We start from the raw sequence: 19,524 nt of genomic DNA, 5'->3' as shown, positions 1-19,524 counted from the left end.
GCCTCTCGGGTTTGAACCCGAATCCTGCCTGGGTCGAGCTGACCCAAACAGTGTGTGTTCATCAACGGTCAGGTTCTCTGGACTGAAAAGGCGGGGCGCCCTTGGGTCTCCCCTCGCTGTAGGCGGCTTGCACTGAAGGCAGAGCTCCGACGTGACAGCAGACGAACCCCGGGAGGAATCCGACCTCTTCTCCAAGCTCGTGTGCTCACTCTCAGGCCTCCAGGCTCTCGTCCATGTCCCGGCGCATGTGCACCTGTGCACGCGTGTGTGTGAAGGGTGCGGGTGGCAGAGGCCCCACGGGAGCTGCAGGCCGAGGGCCCCTTCTGAGAACGTCAGACTGCCGGGCCCCAGATTCCCACAGCCGGTTCACGGGGGGCGAAGAAGCCTGAACAGTGTCTGCAGCCCACCAAACCCAGTCTCAGCGCTGCTCCTGTCACCCGTGGAGAATCGGCCCTAACGCCCACTGCTCTGATCCATGGTCCCTCGAGGGCAGACTCCGCCTCCCAGGGCGTGTGGTAGCGTCTGCAGGCATTCTTGGTGGTCACAACTGGAGGGGCAGCGCTCCTGGCACCCAGTGGAGATGCTGCTAAAGATGCACGGCCCCCACGGCCAAGAGTTATCGGGCCCCAGCTGTCAGTGGTGCCGAGGTCGAGAGACCCCCGTACCCGACTCTGGAGTTAATTCTTCGGACAGCGCCCCGCATGTGGTGAGCGCTCTCTAAGTTGACTATCATCACCGTTATTGCTGGTCTCGGATTTCAGCATCCAACAGAGGCGCTTGGCTGGAACGGTGAGCAGGGGGCCTCACCCCATCCTCCCCTGAACTCAGGGTCAGGAGGGGTCTCTGCTCCGCCTCTCCGCTGTCCTGGCCCCCACTCCAGCGCTGACCCTTCTGCCCGCCCTGGTTTTATCCCTGGTCCGACAGCAGGCCAGGGTGGGGCGTTTGAGGGGGTTCAGCTGCCCCTTCTGTGCCTCCCAGAGGCTCAGCTTTCGTACCTCCACCCCTGTTATCTTTCCTCCGGGCTCCGTCTTCCCGTCCTGCCCCCTGGCACCTGCACACACTCCCACCCCCAGGGCGGCCTCAGGGGGCCCCTTCCTCGAAGAGTTGCTATCTCTCCCAGGCGACCCGTGGCTGACCCGGCAATGGGAGCGTGTTGGTGGTGTTGAGGGCGGGATGGGGCCTTATAAATTAAAACACCCTCTGGATATTTCACAGAAGTTCATGAATCATCTTTACCCCGTAAAACCCCAGTGGAGTTAGCTGGGAGTGTAGAACATATTTGTGGACCTTTAAAAATTTTTTTCTTTTTTTTCCAAGAGGAAAGTTTCTCCTCTGATCTCAGGTTCATCCTGAAAAGCAATTTTCTCTAGTCGGAGGATGCAGTCAGCTTCAAGGCTTAATTACTGTGCATCCCAGGACAGCTTAATTAATCTGTCTGTTTTTTTTCAAATTAACATATTTTTTTCTAATTATGAGGGAATACGTGTTCAGTGTAGAACATTTGTAAGGTATTGTTTCAGAATTAAATCTGAGACCATGTTGCATGTAGTTTACTTCTTGCTCTTTTTTTTGAGGAAGATTAGCCCTGAGCTAACATCTGCTGCCAATCCTCCTCTTTTTGCTGAGGAAGACTGGCCCTGAGCTAACATCCATGACCATCTTTCTCTGTTTTATATGTGGGACGCCTGCCACAGCATGGCTCAACAAGTGGTGCCATGTCCATACCCGGGATCCAAACCGGCGAACCCCAGGCCACCAAAGCAGAACATGCAAACTTAACCGCTGCCACCGGGCTGGCCCCACTCTTTTTTTTTTTTGAGTATGCCCCCCTCTTTTTTTTGGTGAGGAAGATTGGCTCTGAGCTAACATCTGTTGCCAATTTTCCTCTTTTTTCTTTGTCTCTCCAAAGCCCCAGTATGTAGTTGTATATCCTAGTTGTAAGTTGTTCTGGTTCTTCTGTGTGGGATGCCCCCACAGCGTGGCTGGATGAGCAGTGTGTAGGTCCACACCCAGCATCCTAACCAGTGAACCCCAGGCTGGCAAAGCGGAATGTGTGAACTTAACCACTCGGCCACAGGGCCGGCCCCACATCTTGCTCTTTTTGGCTCGACATCTTATTTTAAACAATTGTCTTTTCCCATGTCTTTATTCCTCAAAAACACATTCCACATGGATTTCCTCCATAGGGCTGAGCCGCGGTTACTTACCCTTTCCTGTGTGCTTGGCCATTTGTGGCTGTGTCCACGGTCTCATCTGTGAAATGGGCACAGGTGCGCTGTGAAGTCCACTGCGGTGGCCGACCTGTCCGTGCGCGTGACCAGTCCTTAGTGAGCCTGTGGGCCTGAAGTGGAGCAGGACAGGAACACCCGCCAGGCCTGCCCTGGGCAGCAAGGCCCCCGGGCTGCGCACTGTGGGATAAACTGAGGAAAGGAAAGGGGGACGGTGACCTCTGGGGGACAGTTGGGGCTCCCTCAGGAGCTGCTTGTTCTCTTACAGCAGAGACCAGGGCCGTCCACTCATCTGGCCCTCCATCAAGCAGGTGGTCCCGGAGGGTGGCAGAGGGGGTGGCAGGACCCAGGACGGTGGGCTCCTATCTGCTCTACTTAAACCAAGGGTCCTTCGAACCCATCACTCTCTTCAATCAAAGATGCTATTACTCGAAACAAGCCAGCGGCTTCAGCGTGGGCTCCTGCTCTGTGGCCCCTGGCTCTGCGCCTGGGCCAGCCCTGTGCTCACTTGACCAGGGAGGGTGACAGATGTCAGAGAGCAGAAGTCAGGACGGAAAGGAGACGAAGGCAGGAATAACTCTCTGGCCGAGCGAGTCCTGGGTCCTCCGTGCGCTCCTCACTCGGCCCAGAGCGTCCTGTGCTGGGGGCAGCCCTGAGCTCTAGCCCGGTCTTCCCATCTCACAGGCAGGAAGACAGAGGCCCAGAGGGGAGGGGACGTGTTCAAGGTCTCCCCGCTTCCTGGGCGCGCCTTCCCGGCCCCAGAGAACCTGGCTCAGGGGGGCTGAGCAGACGCCCTTCTTGCAGTCAGGAGAGGAGCATCAGAAAGAGCCGGGAGGGAGAGGGGCGCCCAGCAGGCCCAGTGGGCTTGAGGGGGAGTGGGGTGCCCAAGCTGGTGGCTTCTGTGCTCAGTGGGTCGGCTGCCGGCCTTCCCTTCTCTGGGCATCAGCAAATGTCTGGCCCTTGTTTGTGAGGACGCAAGGGGTGGGCGGTCAGGGATCGAGAGCAGAGGGCAAAACCCCAGCTCCAGCCGCTGTGGGCCGCACGGGGTGTCTGAGCCTCCCCATAAATGGTGGTCTGTGTCATCCCAGGGGACATGACCTTGGGCCAAAGGGGCAGAGGCCTCCCGCTCCCAGCCCCTGACGGAAGCTCGGTGTTCAATGGCCTGGCATGCAGTAGGCACTCACTCACTATTTGCTGAGACACAGCATTCTCGGACCAGCATGCAGGGGGCTTAGTGCCTGGGTGAAGGAATTCAGGGGCTGCAGCTACAAAACCCAGGGGCTCTGGAGGCCTGCCCTGCCTACTTCTCCTTCGATGCAGCCTAAACCCACTCCTCCCCCAGAGTGTGGTCCCGCCTCAGCCCTCAGAGATCCCCTGCGATCGCTGATGCTCCAGCCAGACCAGACTACTGGCAGGTGCTCTGACTGAGCCCATCTCTCTCACCTCTGTGCCTTTGCACATGCTGTTCCTAACACCTGGCACACTCTTCCATCCCATCCTCTCTCTGCCAAGCCACTTCCTCCTCCTTCTTTAGGCTTCCCCCAGGGGCTCTCCCAGTCCCTCCCCTGGGGTTGCCTTTGGGGGTCCTCGTCTGCTCCCCAGGCCTCGGCTCCCTCTCCATCACAGCACAGTCTCATCACCTCGTGTCCTCCTTGCCTGTGTCCCAGGCTGTCTCCCACTGGACTGGTTCACAGCTGTATGCCCAGTGCCTGCATTCAGTAGGCACTCAATACATGCATGTTGAGGGAACAAAGTGAGTGAAGGGACCCCAGACACGGTTCTGAAGAGATGCCCTTCCATCATTCATTTATTCAGCAATCACTCATTCTGCTGGTATTTATCAGGGGCCTCCTCCTTGCTGAGGGTCTGGGGTGCGGCTGTGAAGACAGGAAAGACCCCGCCCCGAGAGCTGAGACCCACAATTACTGACAATTTGGGGCAGTGACAGGTTCTCTGAAGGATTTGGAACAGCGTGAGGGGTGAGGCCGCTGCAGCCACGGGGCACAGGGGGAGTTTCCCAGGAGGGGCCTGGTCACTGAGGCCTGGAGGCTGGGAGGAGCAGTGTGGAAGGCCTGGGGGAAGGGTGTGCCAGGGAGCGGGCACTGCCAGTGCGAGGCCTGGAGCCTCCAGCTGGGGCGCAGGGGACCGTGTTGGGCCAGGAGAAGTTTCCAGCTCCTCCATCCTCCTCTGGGTGATCCGGGCGGGTCTCGTGACCACTCTGGGCTGGCCTGGCCGCCGTAGGTCAAATGAGCAAGTCGGGCTCAGACGGTGCAGACGGTCTGGTCCCCAGAGCCTCCTCGGGCCGCCGTCCCTCTTGTGTATAAACTCATATTCCGTGCCCTGGCTATTTTGCCGTTTTCTCTCATGCTAACCCGAAGGGGCTATTTTGGAAACTCTGTAAGCAGACTCAGGCCTGGCTGGCACTGGAGCGGATGTAAAAGAACCCTAAGTGAGGGACTCGGCATAAGAGCCGCCCAGCCCGGGCGCCCACGCCGTTAAATTTAGAAGCCTCACCTCCCGCGAGGTGAAATTGCAGGTTCCCCGGCGGGCGGGCGGCGGGGCCGGTGCGGGCAGACGGACACGGTGCAGTGGCTCTGCTCCCTGCAGCTGCACCTTGGGGACAAGGCCCAGGACAGTCTGGGGAGCAGCTGGCTGCGTGAGGAGCCCCTGCAGCTGGTCTGCCCGCCTGCGCTCGCCAGCTGGCTCCAAGCGGCATCGGTCTGAGCCAGTGCTGCCCGGGGTGCCAGGCAGAGAGAGGCGGCGAGGGACACCGCGGAAGAGGCAGGCCGTCTGCCACTGAAGGTTTGGGCCCTGCACGACTCCTCTGCCTCCCTCCCCTGCCCAGGGGCCCAGCGAGGCGTCTGGCCTGTGTCTCATGCCCTGCAGGCTGCTGCCCGGAGCTGCCCGAGCGGCCCTGCCCAGGGACTTCCCAGACCTGCCCACGATCCAGCAGCTAAAGGGTTAACGCCAGCCCCGGCAGGGGCGTGGGTGGAGGGGGTGTAGGGGGAGAAATGGGGCCCTCTGTGGTGCCCAGCCTCTGTTCTGAGCTCAGTGCCCTTGCATGTTAATGATGAAACATTAGGCATTGCTGCCTGTGGTCAAGGTGACTGACACTTGTTGGGGCTTTTCGGGAGCTGCACCCCGAAGGCTCCTGAGGGTCAGGGGTCTCAGCCTGGCTCATGGAGCGGCTGAGCTGTCTGGGCGCTGGTGCCAGTCCCGAGGGGCCCACAGGGGCCTGGAGGGGACGGGCTTGGTTTTTCTCGGCCATCCCCCAGGGCCATGGGTCTAGCTTGGCAGGTCCCCTTCTCGAACCTGCTTCCATTCTGGGGTCCCCTCCCTCCCCGTCGTCCGGGGTCTGGCTCATGGGTTGGGGGGGGGGTGTGCCCTAGCCCAGCCCCTGGGGAAGCCAGAACAGCCAGCAGGAGTGTCCCTTGTGCCAGGGTCAAATCCCAGCTCTGGCATTTCCTACCTGTGTGACCTTGGCTGAGTCATTTCCCCTCCTCTCTGAGCCTCGGTTCCTTTATCTGTAAAATGGGGATAATAACAGTATTCGCTGAATATAGTGCTGGGAGAATTAAATGAGATCTGAAGCCCTTAGAGCAGGTAGTGGGCAGAGAGTTGGCACCCAGGGGTCAGAGGTTGTGCTGGCCACCCAGGGGTCAGAGGTCTCGCTGGCCACCCGGGGTCATCCATGGAGAGCTGCTGCTCTGTACCTGCTGTGTGAGGGCAGCAGAGCCGGCCCGCGCAGTTGCAGCGTCCGTGGCACCTTTCGCTCTGAACGGGGAGTTGCGTGGTGACACGGACTCCACGGTCTGCAAAGCTGGGAAGCTCGCTCTCTTCACAGAAGCCGCTGCCGCCAGCCCCACCTGGGAGCCGGCCCGCAGCAGAGGATCTGTCTGAGCCTCCTTATTGCCCCACGGCCTCGGCCCTGCTGGCCATGGGTGGGCAGCTCTGCCTGCCACCGCTGTTCTCCGCCTGTGAAGACGGGCTGGAATCTTCCAGGCACCCGGCCTGCCTGCAGGGCACTCTCTGTCCAGCGGGGCAGGCAGGTCACCATTCCCGGCCCGCAGCCAGAGGCAGCGGTGCCAGGGGAGGCCGCGTCTGGCTGGAGGAGAAGGAGGGCTCGGCCAGGAGGCGGGTCCTCCAGGGCGGCCAGACCTCGCAGAGACAGAGGCTCCCAAGCCGACCTCCCTGCCCTGGAGCCTCCTTCCTCATGTGAGGAGTGTGGTGGGCACCTCGGGGCGCTGTCATGCGCTGTGAACCGCTGTCGGGGCTGGCACTGAGCAGGGAGTCGGCGCGGCTGTTTCCAGCTGCTGAGCAGCTGTCCCGCTCTCCCCGGATCGGAGGGCCGAGGAGGCCGCAGGAGCTGCCCAGCAGGCTGGCAGGGGTGGGTGGGTGGGTGGAGGGAGGCGGTCAGCCGTCTGGGAAGGCGCCCGGAGCAGGTGCCGCCAAGGCAGCGGGGGGCCGTCAGTGTCTAACGCCAGCAGGAGGAGCCCTCACTGGGCACGCTCGCGGAGCCCCACTCGGTGCGTGTTCCCACCACAGTGGATCCCAAGCTACCGAAATTCCTGGAACCTTAACAGTTGACTCTCGCGACCTGGTCCAGGCCGGCAGCAGCCCGCACAGGTGGGGGCCGTGGGGACCCCAGACTGCGTGGTGAGAAGTGCTGGCAGCAGCAGTCACACTCGCATTCCAAACCTGGCTCTGCCGCCTCCCCGCTGGGCTCTTGGACTCGTCGTGTCACCTCGCTGAGCCTCAGTTTCCTCAGCTGTGGAGTTAGGTTGCAATGGCCCCCATGCCTAAGAGGGCCGTGCGGCTTCACTGAGCTGGCTGACACTGAGCGCCGAGCGTGGGGCTGGCTCAGTGACGAGCACTGGGTACATGGGGGCTCCGCCACCAGGCTGCCTCAACGTCCCCGTCCACACACAGGGCGCAGCTCATGGGTTTATAGCGTGTGACAGTCCCTGGCCCTGGTGGGCACACAGCAAATGCTCGCCAGCGGCCCGTCAGGGCTGGTGGTCGCTCCCTGGCTCGTCCACTCAGCAGCTCCCCCGGGGCTGGGGTCTGGCCGGCCAGCAGCCCAAACAGCCGCCTCTTCCCGTCTCTTCCGCGTCCTGTGCTCTCAGCACATCGTCCCATGGTCCTTCCCTGAATTTCCATTCCACGGACGTGGTCACTGAGGCCCCGAGCCGCTGAGAGGCACAGGCACCGCCGTGGTCAGAGCCAGGCCAGCCTTTGTGTTTCCCTCACCCGCCTGCGTGCAGCACACGTGGGGCAGCGGGGCGGGGGCTGCACCCATCTGCGGGGGCGGGGGGAGCAGAGTGAGGCTCTGGAGCCTAGGGCCGGGGCTGACTGCGGGCCAAATGCGGGACTGGACTCCGGAGGGACGAGGCTTGAAAGAGAATGTCGCTCCAGGCAGAGGCCCAGTGTGAGCAAAGGCGTGGGGCCTGGGTTCAGCGGCTGGGTGAGGGGACGTGGAAGGCAGGGGCCTCGCCAAGCGGGATGACAGCGACGGAGTTGGGGGGGTGGAGATTCTTTACGGGTTGGGCCTGGGCAGTGGGGTCCCTGGCATCCTTGGACCGACTCCACCCTGGCTAGGAGCAAGGTAGGAAACTGTATCAGCAGAGATTCAGGTTAGATATGGGGCGAACTTTCCGATCGTCCATGATGGAAGACGCTGGGTGACATTCCCAGGGGATGGGGTGGCGTTATTCCAATCTAGAGGTGGTTTGGAAAAAGGAAAAGACAGCCAGGTTCTGGGCTGGCCTCTTCGCAGCCCAGGTCGGAGGCGGGCCATGGATCAGGGGCTTCTGGAAACCCTTAATCGGCAGCCCGGCCTCATGCGAATTGGGCTTTGTCACTCCCTGCTCAAAACCCTCCATGGCTCCCAGTTGCCCTTGCTGAACTGCAAGGCCAAACTCCTCCCTGGAGCCACCAAGGCGCCCGTGACCTGTGCTGCGCTGACCTCTCCAACCTCACCCGGAGCCATGCCCCAATCCACTGAATTTCCTTCTTTTTCTGGATTACACCATGTCCTCTGCACCTCCAGGCCTTTGCCCATACTGTTCCCTCTGCCTTAGCTACCCTTCCCTTCCCTTCCCTTCCCTTCCCTTCCCGTCTCCCCTCCTCAGCCTTGCCTTCTCAGCTCCTGGTCACCTCCTCCGTGGCTGGGTCCGGCTCTCCCTGGGCTCCCCCATCACTTCCCCATCGACTCCTTACTGCAACTGCCTAGGGGCTGGACCAGGAGCCCTGGAGGGCAGGGACTCTGCCCGCCTTGCTCAGTGCGCATCCCCAGCACAGTGTCTGGCACACAGCAGGTGCTCAGTGAGGTGGGGGGGGGGGTCACTGGCAGAGAGGAGCAGCCCAGGGGGAGGTGAGAAGACCTGGGTTCAGGAGGCGCTGTTTCCAGCCGCACGAGCACTCAGCATCGCTCAGGCATTAAGGACCCGAGCGCAGAGTACCGAGACCTGGGTTCCAATCTCGCTCCTGCACTTGCCCCAGGCAGGGTCCCTAACCTCCTTGAGCCTCAGTTTCCTCATCTGTGAGCTGGGACAGCACTGGCCAGCCCCTCTCTGGGGCTGCTGTGAGGACCTCGGGCCCGTGGTGGCAGGTGGGCGGCCGGGGTCGGCACCCGCCCGGCGACATGCGAGGCTGACTGTCTGTCCTGTCCCTGTAGGTCACGGCCATGTCGGTGAGGGTGCGGTTCCTGTCCTCGGGGGACGCAGGGGCCGTGGGGGTCGTGGGCCGGAGCGCCTCGTTCGCAGGCTTCAGCAGCGCACAGAGCCGCAGGATCGCGTAAGTTCTGCCCGGGCCGCGGGGGCGGGGCTGGTTCCAGGGCCGGGCGGGGACGCAGGGACATCCTCCTCCCACTGCCAGGCTCCCTGAGCTCCCTCTCCTGCCAGGCCTGTAGCCCAGGACACGGGGTGCGTGTGTGTGTGCGTGTGCGTGTGCATGTGCGTGTGTGCGTGTGTGATGTGTGAGAGAGACTCAGTGTCAGGAGAAACCTGTGATTTCCTCGAGACCTGAACAGGTGTCATCTCGCACGCTCCTGCAGTCGGTCCCAGGAGTCGATCTGTCTGAGCTTATCAGACCCACTTGGTAGACCAGAAAAGCGAGGCTCAGAGAGGCGGAGCCGCTCACCCAAGGCCACACAGCAAGACTGGTTCAGAGTGGGAGCTTAGTCTCTGAGGGGTGGGGTTGGGATGGAATGTTCTTCCTGTTGGACAGAATGCTGTGACCTGGGGCAGGTGACTTCACCTCTCTGGGTCTCGGTTTCCTCACCTGTGAATGAGGATCACGAACGGCCTTCCCTCTCGGGGTTGTCATGAGGGTGTGACGAGGTGACACGTGACAAGCACTGGCACACGCCGGCGCACAGCAGGTCCTGTGGGAAGTTTCCAGAGGGGGAGGAGCCGCGTCCGTGGAGCCGGGCTGGGCCGGGGCTGGGCCTCCGGACCCGAGCTCACGACCACCCACCGTGTGTCCTCCAGCCGCAGCGCGTCCCCGGCAGGCAGGTTCAGGCCCGCTCAGCCCAGGCCCGCCTGGCACCCTGGCTCCAGCACTTCATGTCGGGCACTGCACAAGCCCCTGGGGCACCACCTGCCAGCTGTCAGGCCTGGGGAGTCGCAGCCCCTCGGGCACCCTGAGGGCCCGAACACCCACCTGTCCAAGGAGAGCAGGGCGCAGAACCTGGTGGTCAGTGAGTCAGTCAACAACCAAATCTCATCATGGCACTCCCTGTCTGAAACCTCCAGAGGTGCCCATCTCACTTAGAATACGATCCAGGCCCCTTGTGTGGCCTTACAGCCCCTGTGAGCTGGCCCCGCTGGGCCTCATGTTTAACCCTGTGCTTTAGCCACGTTGCCCTTTCTCCCCTCTGGGCCTTTGCACAGACCGTGCCCTCCACCTGGAGCTCTCCCACTCCTCTTCCCCTGGCCAGCTCCTGCTTAATCTTCTCTGGGACTTAGCCTCAAGGCCATGTCTGGGGAGGACCCCTGGAGCCCCAGACCAGGCCTGGTCCCTCCTATAGCCCTTTCCGGGGGTTCAACAGCTGACAGTAGCCCCCCACCTTGATGCCTGGCCCTGCAGTCAGGCCTCTTCACTCTCCCACCTGGTCTCTGGGCTGCTCAGCTCCCAGCCTCACCTGGGAGGAGGGGCACCTCAGGAGTGAAATCCCGGAGTGTCCCAGATGACCTGAGGAGTCCCTAAGTCATTCCACAGAGACTTACGAGCACCCAGGCTCTGGGCACAGACCTGGGCCCCCCCTCCTGTCGGGGCAGAAATGAGCTGACAATAATGGAGATGGATTCGGCTGGTGGCAAGTGCTGTGAGGAGTCAGAACCGGGTGCGAGAGGGCAGCTCGATGAGGCAGGGAGCCTTCTAAGTGAAGGCCAGAGAGAAGAAAAGGAGCCGATCGCGTGCAGACGGGGCACTGGGGAAGCGTTCCAGTGGAGTGGACAGCAAGTGCAAAGGTCCTGAGGTGGGAATGAACTCTGAGGGACAGAAGTGGCATGCGGCTGGCTTGAGGGGCAGTAGAGAGAGAGGGAGGAGGGCCCTGCAGGGCCTCATGGGCCCCAGTGAGGACATTCACTGTGTGAGAGGAGCCACCGAAGGGCTGAGGCACAGGAAACTGAAGCCCCGAACAGGAAGAAATTTGGCCAAAGCCCCAGAGGGAGTTAGTGCCCAGTGCCCCTGCCTCCACGCCTCCGGGAGGAGAATGTGTGACGCCACCGTGAGGAGGGCACACGGCGGGCCATAAAAGCTGCTGGGAGGGGCTGGTGACAGACCGGCCAGCCAATGATGCCGTTTCACAGCGGCCTCTTCCTGGGCTCCGTCGGGGTCTCCCACCCCGCGGGTCTGTAATCAGGGCTGCTAAGGACAGTTGTGCAGATGGCCTGGCTGAGGGGGGCATCCAGCCCACGCGACCCTCCCGAACTGGGCGCCCCGGCACAGAGCTGGTCCCCCTGGGGCACTTGTTCCCTGCGCTCTGGCAGCAGGGCAGGGGTCCACAGACCCCGCAGCCAAGGCCAGCTGCACGGGCGTGCGACCCCTGCGCTCACGTGGGGCCTGGGCTTGGATTTAACGCTCCACTGTCACCATCTAGAAATTCGCGCAAGTTTGAACAAAGAGTCCTGCGTTTTCCTTTGGGCTGAGCCTTAAGAGTTCTATAGCCGGTCCTGCCTGCATATCCCCTCCCGTCAGGCCTCTGGGGGCCTCTGGACTTCCTGCGTCCGTGAGAAATGTCCCCTCAGGCCCCACGGGGAGTTCTGCCCCGAATATCCCAAGGTGGGCCGCCTCCTGGATTCCTGGGGTCAGCTCTCGACGGAAGGAGAACAGAGGGGATCCGACCCCATGACACCAGGGCTCATGGGTCATCAGCAAGGCCAGGAGTCAGGCCCCGCCTCGTCTGTCCTCGTCTGAGAAAGAGGGCCCTGATGGCTGTAAATGTCCTGGTCACTCCTGGGGGCTCCTCCTCCTGGGGGCCCCCTCGGGGAATTCTGGAGGGTGCCTGGCCTGGGTGGGTTCTGAGGTCCCTGAGTGGCCACCATCTGGCCTCCACAGTCCCCTTGTCGGTGGGTGAGGGTGAAGCTGCCCATGAGGACGGGGAAGAAGCACGTCTATTTTTAACTTCCTGTCTCTGTCCATCTCCCTGGGGTCTGGACCCCTGGCTCTGGGGCGGGATGGCCTGGATTGGGTTTCAGGCCCCACCTTCTGGCCTTATTTGCCAGGTAATTCAAGCAGGCTGAAACGCAGCCACACAGCCAAGGCACTCAGCGGCTGGGGCGGGTCAGGCACAATAACCTTAGATGGAGAGCAGGACAGCAGGGCTCCACTAAGCAGGTTGATGCCCGCTTTGTCCCTGGTCCCCGCCCCGTCCTGGTACCTGAAACCCCTTTGACTCTGGACAGAGCTGTTTATTCCACAAAGAATTCACTTGCGAAAGTAATCTGGTAGGGAAATTTTACACTAAGGTGTGAATGATTGCTACAATATGGCCATATATACTCAATATATAATGATATTTTATGATATAAGGTCATATATAATAAGATGCGCGGGGGAGGCGAAGAAGAGGCCCACCCTGATGCTTCCCATGCCACCCTGCTGACACGCGCGGCTGCCCTTAACCCCTTCCTGCCTCTCCTCAGCCAGGTCTTGCCTCCCCCAGGCTGTCAGGCAGGTGCCCTCCTGAACCAGGGGCCGCGTGCCACCTTGGGCTTCCTCCGTTGGGGTGGCTGGGAAGTGTGGGTGGGAAAACCAAGCAGCAGCCCTCGATTTTCCAGGAGAGGAGGCTGGAGACAGAGCACAGCGTGCGTGTGGAGCAGTGAGGGGCACAGACTCGGCCCAGAAGCCGATCACCGAGCCTCAGTTTCCCTGACTGCGGAAAGGGCCAGAGCTCAGAGACGGGCGTAAGGAGGAGTGGGCTAGCGCAGAGTAGGGCTTGAACCTTTCCAGGGCCACGCGCCTGACTGTCGTCCTCCGGCCCACCCAGGGCCACCAGACGTGGGGGAGCAGGCAGCTGACAGTGGCGTCGGCTGGAGTGCTGGCCTGAAGCTGTCCAGTCGGTCCTGGAGTTGTCCCACACCCACCTCCAGTCCCCACTGGAGACAAAGAGTTTCCCAACGACCCCGCCCGCGGGCCTCCCGTGAGGGTGGCTGCAGCAGGTCGCGTGTGCTCATCTGGAAGCTGGCGGGCAGGAGCTACTGAATATTTACAGGGTCCTCCCAGAGCCGGGGGAGCGCCCGCCCCCGGAGGCTGCTCCCTGCACCCCGTGCAACACCGCCCGCGCGCAGCCTGATTTCAGCATCTGGAGGCGGATGCCTCGCCTCCTTGGCCGGGTGGGCTTTGGGGCGCCACCACCCGCCCTGTCCTGTCGAGGCTTAGACGGGAGCCGGGCTTCCAGGCACAGCCGCAGGGGCGCGGAGCCCTGGAAGCCGGCAGGTGAGCGCGGCTGCTGCAGCCCCGGCTCAGCTGCCTGTCCACCCCGCGCGCCCGCAAGGACCCCGGCCGGCCTGGGACCCCCCTCTCCCCAAGCTGCGGCCCTGCTCGTCTCTGCCGGGCCCGCCTGGAGATGGCAACTCTGTGGAGGGCGTGTTCCAAGAGGTGGGTGATGTGGTCTCGGGGAGGGTGAGGGAGGAGGGAGCACAGCCCCTCTTGGGCTCTGGAAAGTGTCACTTGACATATAAGACGTGGCTAACAGCCCCAGCACTAATGAGGCCCCTGGCTTTGTGCCCAGTACTCCGTGCACAGCACCTTCACTTACTCATCCCCTGGCTGGAGGAGCCTTCTCCATCATCCTGTTTAAACTCGTTATTCCAACTCTATCGCTTTCCTCGGCACTAGGCACTGTCTGATATATGGGTTTTTTTTTTATTATCTTATTTAACTCCTACATATATATCTCCCGTTCCCTTTGCTGGGCATGGCTCGAAGCCCTTACCACTTATTAACTTGTGTAACTCCCAAAGAACCCTTTCTCTGGCCCTCATTTTAAAGATGAGAAAACTGAGGCACAGAGAGGTTCGATAACCTACCCAAAGTCACACAGCTTGTAACTGGAGGAGCCAGAGAGAGACCCGGTGTCGGGTCTGGATCCTATGCTTGTTACGCTTCCCACGGTGGCCCCAGCTGGCACGGGAGCTCAGGGGGCAGGGCTCTTGTCTGTCTTGGTTGCTGTTCCCCCGCAGCCCCTGGAATGGCATCTGGCCCGCAGTAGCTGCTCAGTAAATACTTGCTGAGCAACTGACTATCTCACGACAGCTTCGTGGGGCTGACTAGGCCCCTTCTGCAGATGAGGAAACTGAGACTCCCCAGGTTAAGTACCTGTCACCTCTGGGGCTGGGGTTTGAGCGTGGGTGACTGGCCAGGAGTGTGTGTCCCACCAAACAGTGTGGGCTCCCAGCTTGGCGAGGTGCCTGAGGGTCCAAGGCAGGGTTCCAGGTCTTTCCCGGCTGCAGCATCCTCTGAACCCCGTTCTCAGCGGGCCTGGAATCCGTGTTCCTGGCATACTGTTGTGACACAGCCGAGCAGCCGTGTGAGGAACCCGGGGCTTGGGGCTCGGTCCCCATCAGCAGGGGCGGCCGGCACAGCTCCTCTCTACTGAGTAAACAGCAGGTGTCCGCGTCGGCGCGTGGAATGCGCAGCATCTGGCTGGGCTGGAAACACAGCCTGGCCACCCGAGGAGCCTCTCGGGGACCAGGGCGTGGTGGCGGCCCCGTGGCCCTTCTCCCAGGCCTGGCGAAGGAGCTGGAGCTGTGTCCTGCTTGCCCCCTCCTGGCTCTCCAGCCGGCGGTCCTCGAGGGTGGGACTCCGGCCCCTGGGCCCTCATCTCGGCGCCTGGCTCGGAGGAAGCCTGGGCCGGGTGTTCGAAGGAATGGAGGAGTCCTGTGCCCTCGATTTTAGGCCTCGAAGGGCAGCAGACTGTGATGGGCTCCCGAGGAGACCAGGAGCTGGGCTGCCAGCAGGAGGACGTCTCGGAGTGAAGTGGAAACGGTGAATCCCAGACAGTGGTCCTCAAAGTGTGATCCGAGGAGCGACAACATTGGCAGCACCTGGGAACACGTTAGAACCCTGTTTGGGGGATCAGTAATCTGAGTCTGACTAGTCCTCCAGGCGGTTCTGAGGACCCCGAGGGGATCCTGCCCCTGCGCCCCGCTGGGCAGTTACAATCCCAGGCTGAGGTCTGCAGACACTTGGGTTTGGATCCCTGCTCCGCCGCCTACGTGATCTGGGGCAAGTCACTTGTCTGAGCCTCAGTTTCCCTCCCTTGCCATGGGGTTAATAATACCTGCCTCCCAGGATGGTTGTGGAAGTTGATATTTATACAGAGCCCCAAGCAAGCGCCGGGCAACAGCAGACGCTCAGCGCGCACCTTCTCCTCGGGTTATCAGTGAGCTCCCCGGGCCCGCGGGCTGCGTGGTGGTGGCGGGTCTGGTGGCCCGATAGACATGGCCCGAGTTTAGTTTCTCTGCGGAGATGTTAGTTGTCACTGTCAAGGTCTTTGCCGCTGCATTTTCCCTGGGAGCTGACCCTCTCCTCCCCCCGCCCATCCTGGGGTCCCAAGATGGTCCGGCCCCTCCAGCATCTTCCCGCCTCTGCTTCAGTCAAGTTTGTGTCCGCTCCTCGTGTCCGCGCACGCCCGTCACACACAGACTCTTCTAGCGCCTCCTCTCCCCCCTTGCTCACTCTGTGCCCTGACTTGGAACACACTTCTTGGGGCGCACCTTTGGTTCTGCTCTTCCTTCCAGATCCAGCTGAGCACCGTGGGTCCCGGGATCTGTCTGCTCTCCGGGCCCCCTGGTGCGCTCTCTTTCCCTGTTCAGTTCAGCTGGGCGTTTGCTGAGCACCTACGGCTTCCCAGGCTGCGGGTGCAGGGAGGATGCAGACAGGCTGTGATTAGCATTATGAGAGCAAACATTTATGAAGCACCTAGAAAGTGCCCCCGTTGTCCAAACGTTTGACCTGGCATCTGAGAGAATTCCTAGCACCCCCCTCTGATGGAGGTTCCATGGTTTTCCCATTTGACAGATGAGAAAACTGAGGCTCGGTGGCGTGTTAGTGTAGAGGGGAAGTCCCTTTGACGAGGAACCCCCAAATACAGGGGCTTAAATGAGACGCTTATTCCTCCCTCTCTGCTGACAGCATGGAGCCGTGGGTGGCCTGCTCGCCAGGCTGTTCAGGGTCCTTCTTCCCCTCTTGATGCTCAGCCATTGCCGTGGGGCCCTGGTGCACGCGGTGGAAGCTGTGCACCAGGGGAGGACGGGGAGAGAACGGCTAGCAGCTCCCCTCTAAGAAACTGACCCAGCGGCGGGCTTTACGTGTCACTCCCTTGTCTCTTTTGTGAGAAGGCAGCCATGAGGCCACGGGGTCGGGGGGCAGTGTCTTGAGAGGATGAGATGGACTTAAACACGCGTGGCGGTGAGCGCAGGCTGCGCCAGCCAGCCCCGGTCCCGAGCTGAGGGGACAAGGTGCAGCATCACAAGACTCTAGAGGGGGCTTCGATGCCAACGAAACCAATTCCCTAGTGTAACGAGAGCACCCTGGCCCTGCACAACTGCGATCAATGCTGGAAGGCTGAGAGACACAGCTGTCCCAGCCGGGAGACATTAGTTCCTAGGATCATCCAGTCCACACTCTCAACTCCAATAGGCGTAAGCCAAAAAGAGAACCAAGTGGTATGTATCCAAAAGTCCATGGACACCTCTAGCTTCAGGCATAGCTGGATCCAGGAACTCGTCATGTGGATTTGGTTGGTCTCCACCTGCTTCTCTCCGTGTTGGCTCCATTCTCCCTACATGGTGGCAAAGGAAGCGGCCGGAAGCCCCGGGTGTGTGTTCCCTGAGATGAGACATGCTGGTGGGAAGAACCTCCCCCTCCAGTGAATTTGGAACCGAATTCCTGGCAGGGTTCCTGGCTGGACTTGTGTCCCGTGCCTCTCCGTGGGCCGGGGTACAATATGTTGACCATCCCAGGACTGGGACATGGGTGTGCCTCAGAATGCACATGTATGCGTGTGCGTGTGCGTGTGCGTGTGGTGATTTTTTAGGCCATCTCTCTCCAAACCACATGTATAAAGAGCAGCGTTGGAGAGGTGCCCCAGAGGAAAGTGAGGTGCTATTAACAGAGGGAGGGGGATGGCAGCTGGGCAGGCAAAGCCATTGGGTGCCCACCCAACGGGTACACCACAGGACTACGATTTGGCCTCCTACGTTGCTTTGCCTGCACAGACAGAGCATGCTGAACAGAGGACATTGGCATTTGGGCTGCTCGATTGTATTTCTCACTGTAAGTTAATTTCTCATATCTGGTTATTATTATTATTATTATTTTAATCCTCAAATCCAAGCCCTCATTTTACAGATGAGGAAACCAAGGCCCAAGGAGTTTAGGCAACTTTCTCAAGACCATGAAGCTTGGTGGCGATGGGGTGGGCCTGAGCCAGGTCTCCTGACTGCCTGGGGCTCAGGCCTCTGTTCCCAAAGTGCCTGCCCCTGGATGGGCTTTGTCCAGCCCGCTGCTCTGACCCCTCCATTCCTTCTCACAGAAAGTCCATCCACGGGAACTCAGTGAGATCTCGGATGCCTGCGAAATCCTCCAAGATGTACGGCACACTGCGGAAGGGGTCTGTGGGCCCCGACCCCAAGCCGCAGCAGGTGAAGAAGATCTTCGAAGCACTGAAGAGAGGCCTCAAGTAAGGACGAGTGCTGTTGCCTCTAAAAAGTGTGTTTTTGGGCTCACCTGCTTGCTCCTCTCTGCTTCCTCCTGGGGAGCGTGGTTGGGTCTTATCTGTAAGAGGCCACAGAGGGAGCTTCCAGTTATTCATTCAGTCAACAAGCATGTCCTGAGTGCAGCCACGTGCTTGGCCCCGTCCTTGGGTGCTGGGGACACAGCAAATACGGCAGGAGGACCTGGTCTCACGGAGCTTAGAGTGCAGAGGAGGAAAGGCAATAAAGAAGGAACATGATCAATAACGTAACTTCCACCAGCCCTGAGTGCAGTCAAGAAAGGTGATGGAGAGACAGCGCGTGGAAGGCCTGTCAGACAGGGTGGCCCAAGGAGACTCACTGAGGAGGTCCCGATGGTTCCTGAGACCTCAACAGTCTGAGAAGAAGCGTCATGCTGGCCTCTGGGGGACAAGCATCCTAGGCAGAGGGAACAGCAGGTGCAAAGGCCTTGAGGCAGGCGTGTGCACAGCAGCAGGAGGTCGGGGGGGCTGGATTTGAGTGAAGGGCAGACTGACTGAGCTGGACAGAGGCTGGAAGAGAAAGATTCAGTCACTCCCTCCATGTGTCTTAATTGAGGGCTTATGGAGTGCCAGGCGCGCAGAAACACAAAAATCCCTGACCCCTGGAGCTGGCATCCTAGTGGGGACAGACAGGGCCACTTTGGGATACATTCGAAGGTGGAGGGGACAGGATTGCCGGCGGGATGGGATGTGGGGGCAGGGGAGGGGGTAGAGAGGCTGTCCACGAGGAGAGGACAGGTGGTAGCTGGTACAGATCCGGGGACCGTGGAAGAGGTCTGGGCCCAGAGAGAAACGTGGTGAGCACAGCGGGGCCCGGGAGCAAGCTCGAGGCCTGGGCTGCGTGGCTGCTCACAGCTCTGTGCCTTCAAGTGCAGCATCCTTGCCTGACGCCGCCCCGCCTCCCTGGCCATGCCGCCTGCGGCTCTCCTGCCAGAAGCCCCTGCACATTTCTCCTCCGTCCTGCCTCCTCCTCCCCGGCGGCGGTGCAGGCCACCTCCCCCGCCCCTGGTCTGCGGCAGCAGCCTCCTTGCTGCTCTCACAGCCCCCACCCCGCCCCTCCTCCCCCTGCCCCTCCCTCCTCTGCTCTAATCTCTTCCGTGGCTCCCTACTGCCCTTGGGGGGCATTCAGGGTCCTTTCTGACCTTCGACCTTTCTAGACTTTTCTTTCATCATTTACTGCTGTCCCCACCGGGCCTTAGCCTATCCGCAAATGTGCCTTGGCTCTTCCCGCATGAGTCTGTGCCTTGGTCTTGCGAAACAGTGCCCGGGCAGTGGAGAGTCGCGTCACGGGGGCTGCGGCTCCCCGGGTCTCTCATCCAACGCGCGTTTATTGAGGTGAATGCTGTTCCTTGCTCCTGGGGCACCCTGCCCTCCACCTCGTCACCCTCTCTGATTGACAACAGCAGCAGCAGCCACGACTTGTTCGAGGCGTTATATTCATCCTGTCCTTGAACCTCTAAAGAGCCCTGTGAGAAATCTCAGCCTCCTTTGCCAGGCGAGGAAACTGAGTCCCAACAATAGAAAACGACTTGCCCAGGATCACACGGCCAGGAAGTGGGGCGGGGGTTCCTGGGCAGATGCTGGCCTGACCCGCTGCTCCCCCTGGGCTCGGGGCCAATGTCACCTCCCCCACTGGCAGGGCCTGGCTCCCCACCCAGGGGGCCTCCCTCGCGCTCCTCCCACGATGGGCATGACATGCCTGGCCCAGTGCTGGTGCAGAGTAGGCGCTGGGGTGTGTGCCTGGAGGGCAGAGGCCACCCCGAAGGCGACTGTCTCCCGGGACAGCTCCTGGTGACCCCGTATGTTTGAGACTTATCTGGGGTCAATGGCATCCCATTCTTCCCGGGGAGCTCAACTCCTGAGCAAGCGGTGGCCTGGCAGAAGGTGGTATAGGTGGACCCAGCGAGGGTGAGTCACCTTCCTGGGGTGACCCAGCAAATTTATGATGGAGCAAGATAGGGCCCCCACTCCGGCCCCCAAGTCCAGATCTTGGATTTCCTGTCCGAATCTCTCTGGCTAGAAAACACAACTTGAAATGCCCCCTCTCGGCCC

General features: G+C 60.9%; 1 protein-coding gene across 9 annotated transcripts in view; it reads left to right on the top strand.

The window, feature by feature from the left end:
* RIPOR3 (RIPOR family member 3) overlaps window positions 1-19,524 on the top strand; it is a 74,612-nt gene that overhangs the window by 35,408 nt on the left and 19,680 nt on the right. For 7 of the 9 annotated variants that reach the window (XM_070246947.1, XM_070246944.1, XM_023626743.2 and 4 more), the window contains exons 2-3: window positions 8,905-9,023; window positions 17,272-17,418. In XM_070246947.1, coding sequence (XP_070103048.1) covers window positions 8,914-9,023; window positions 17,272-17,418 — 257 coding nt within the window. In that variant the 5' untranslated portion in view covers window positions 8,905-8,913. Of the gene's footprint in view, window positions 1-4,719; window positions 5,031-8,904; window positions 9,024-17,271; window positions 17,419-19,524 lie in introns of those variants that run through there. The other 2 variants (XM_070246943.1, XM_070246946.1) reach the window with 2 other exon arrangements.

This window comes from Equus caballus, chromosome 22 (genome assembly GCF_041296265.1).
Source record: "Equus caballus isolate H_3958 breed thoroughbred chromosome 22, TB-T2T, whole genome shotgun sequence".
In the NCBI taxonomy this organism is placed as follows: domain Eukaryota; kingdom Metazoa; phylum Chordata; class Mammalia; order Perissodactyla; family Equidae; genus Equus; species Equus caballus.
This window is presented reverse-complemented; position numbering and strand designations above follow the sequence as displayed.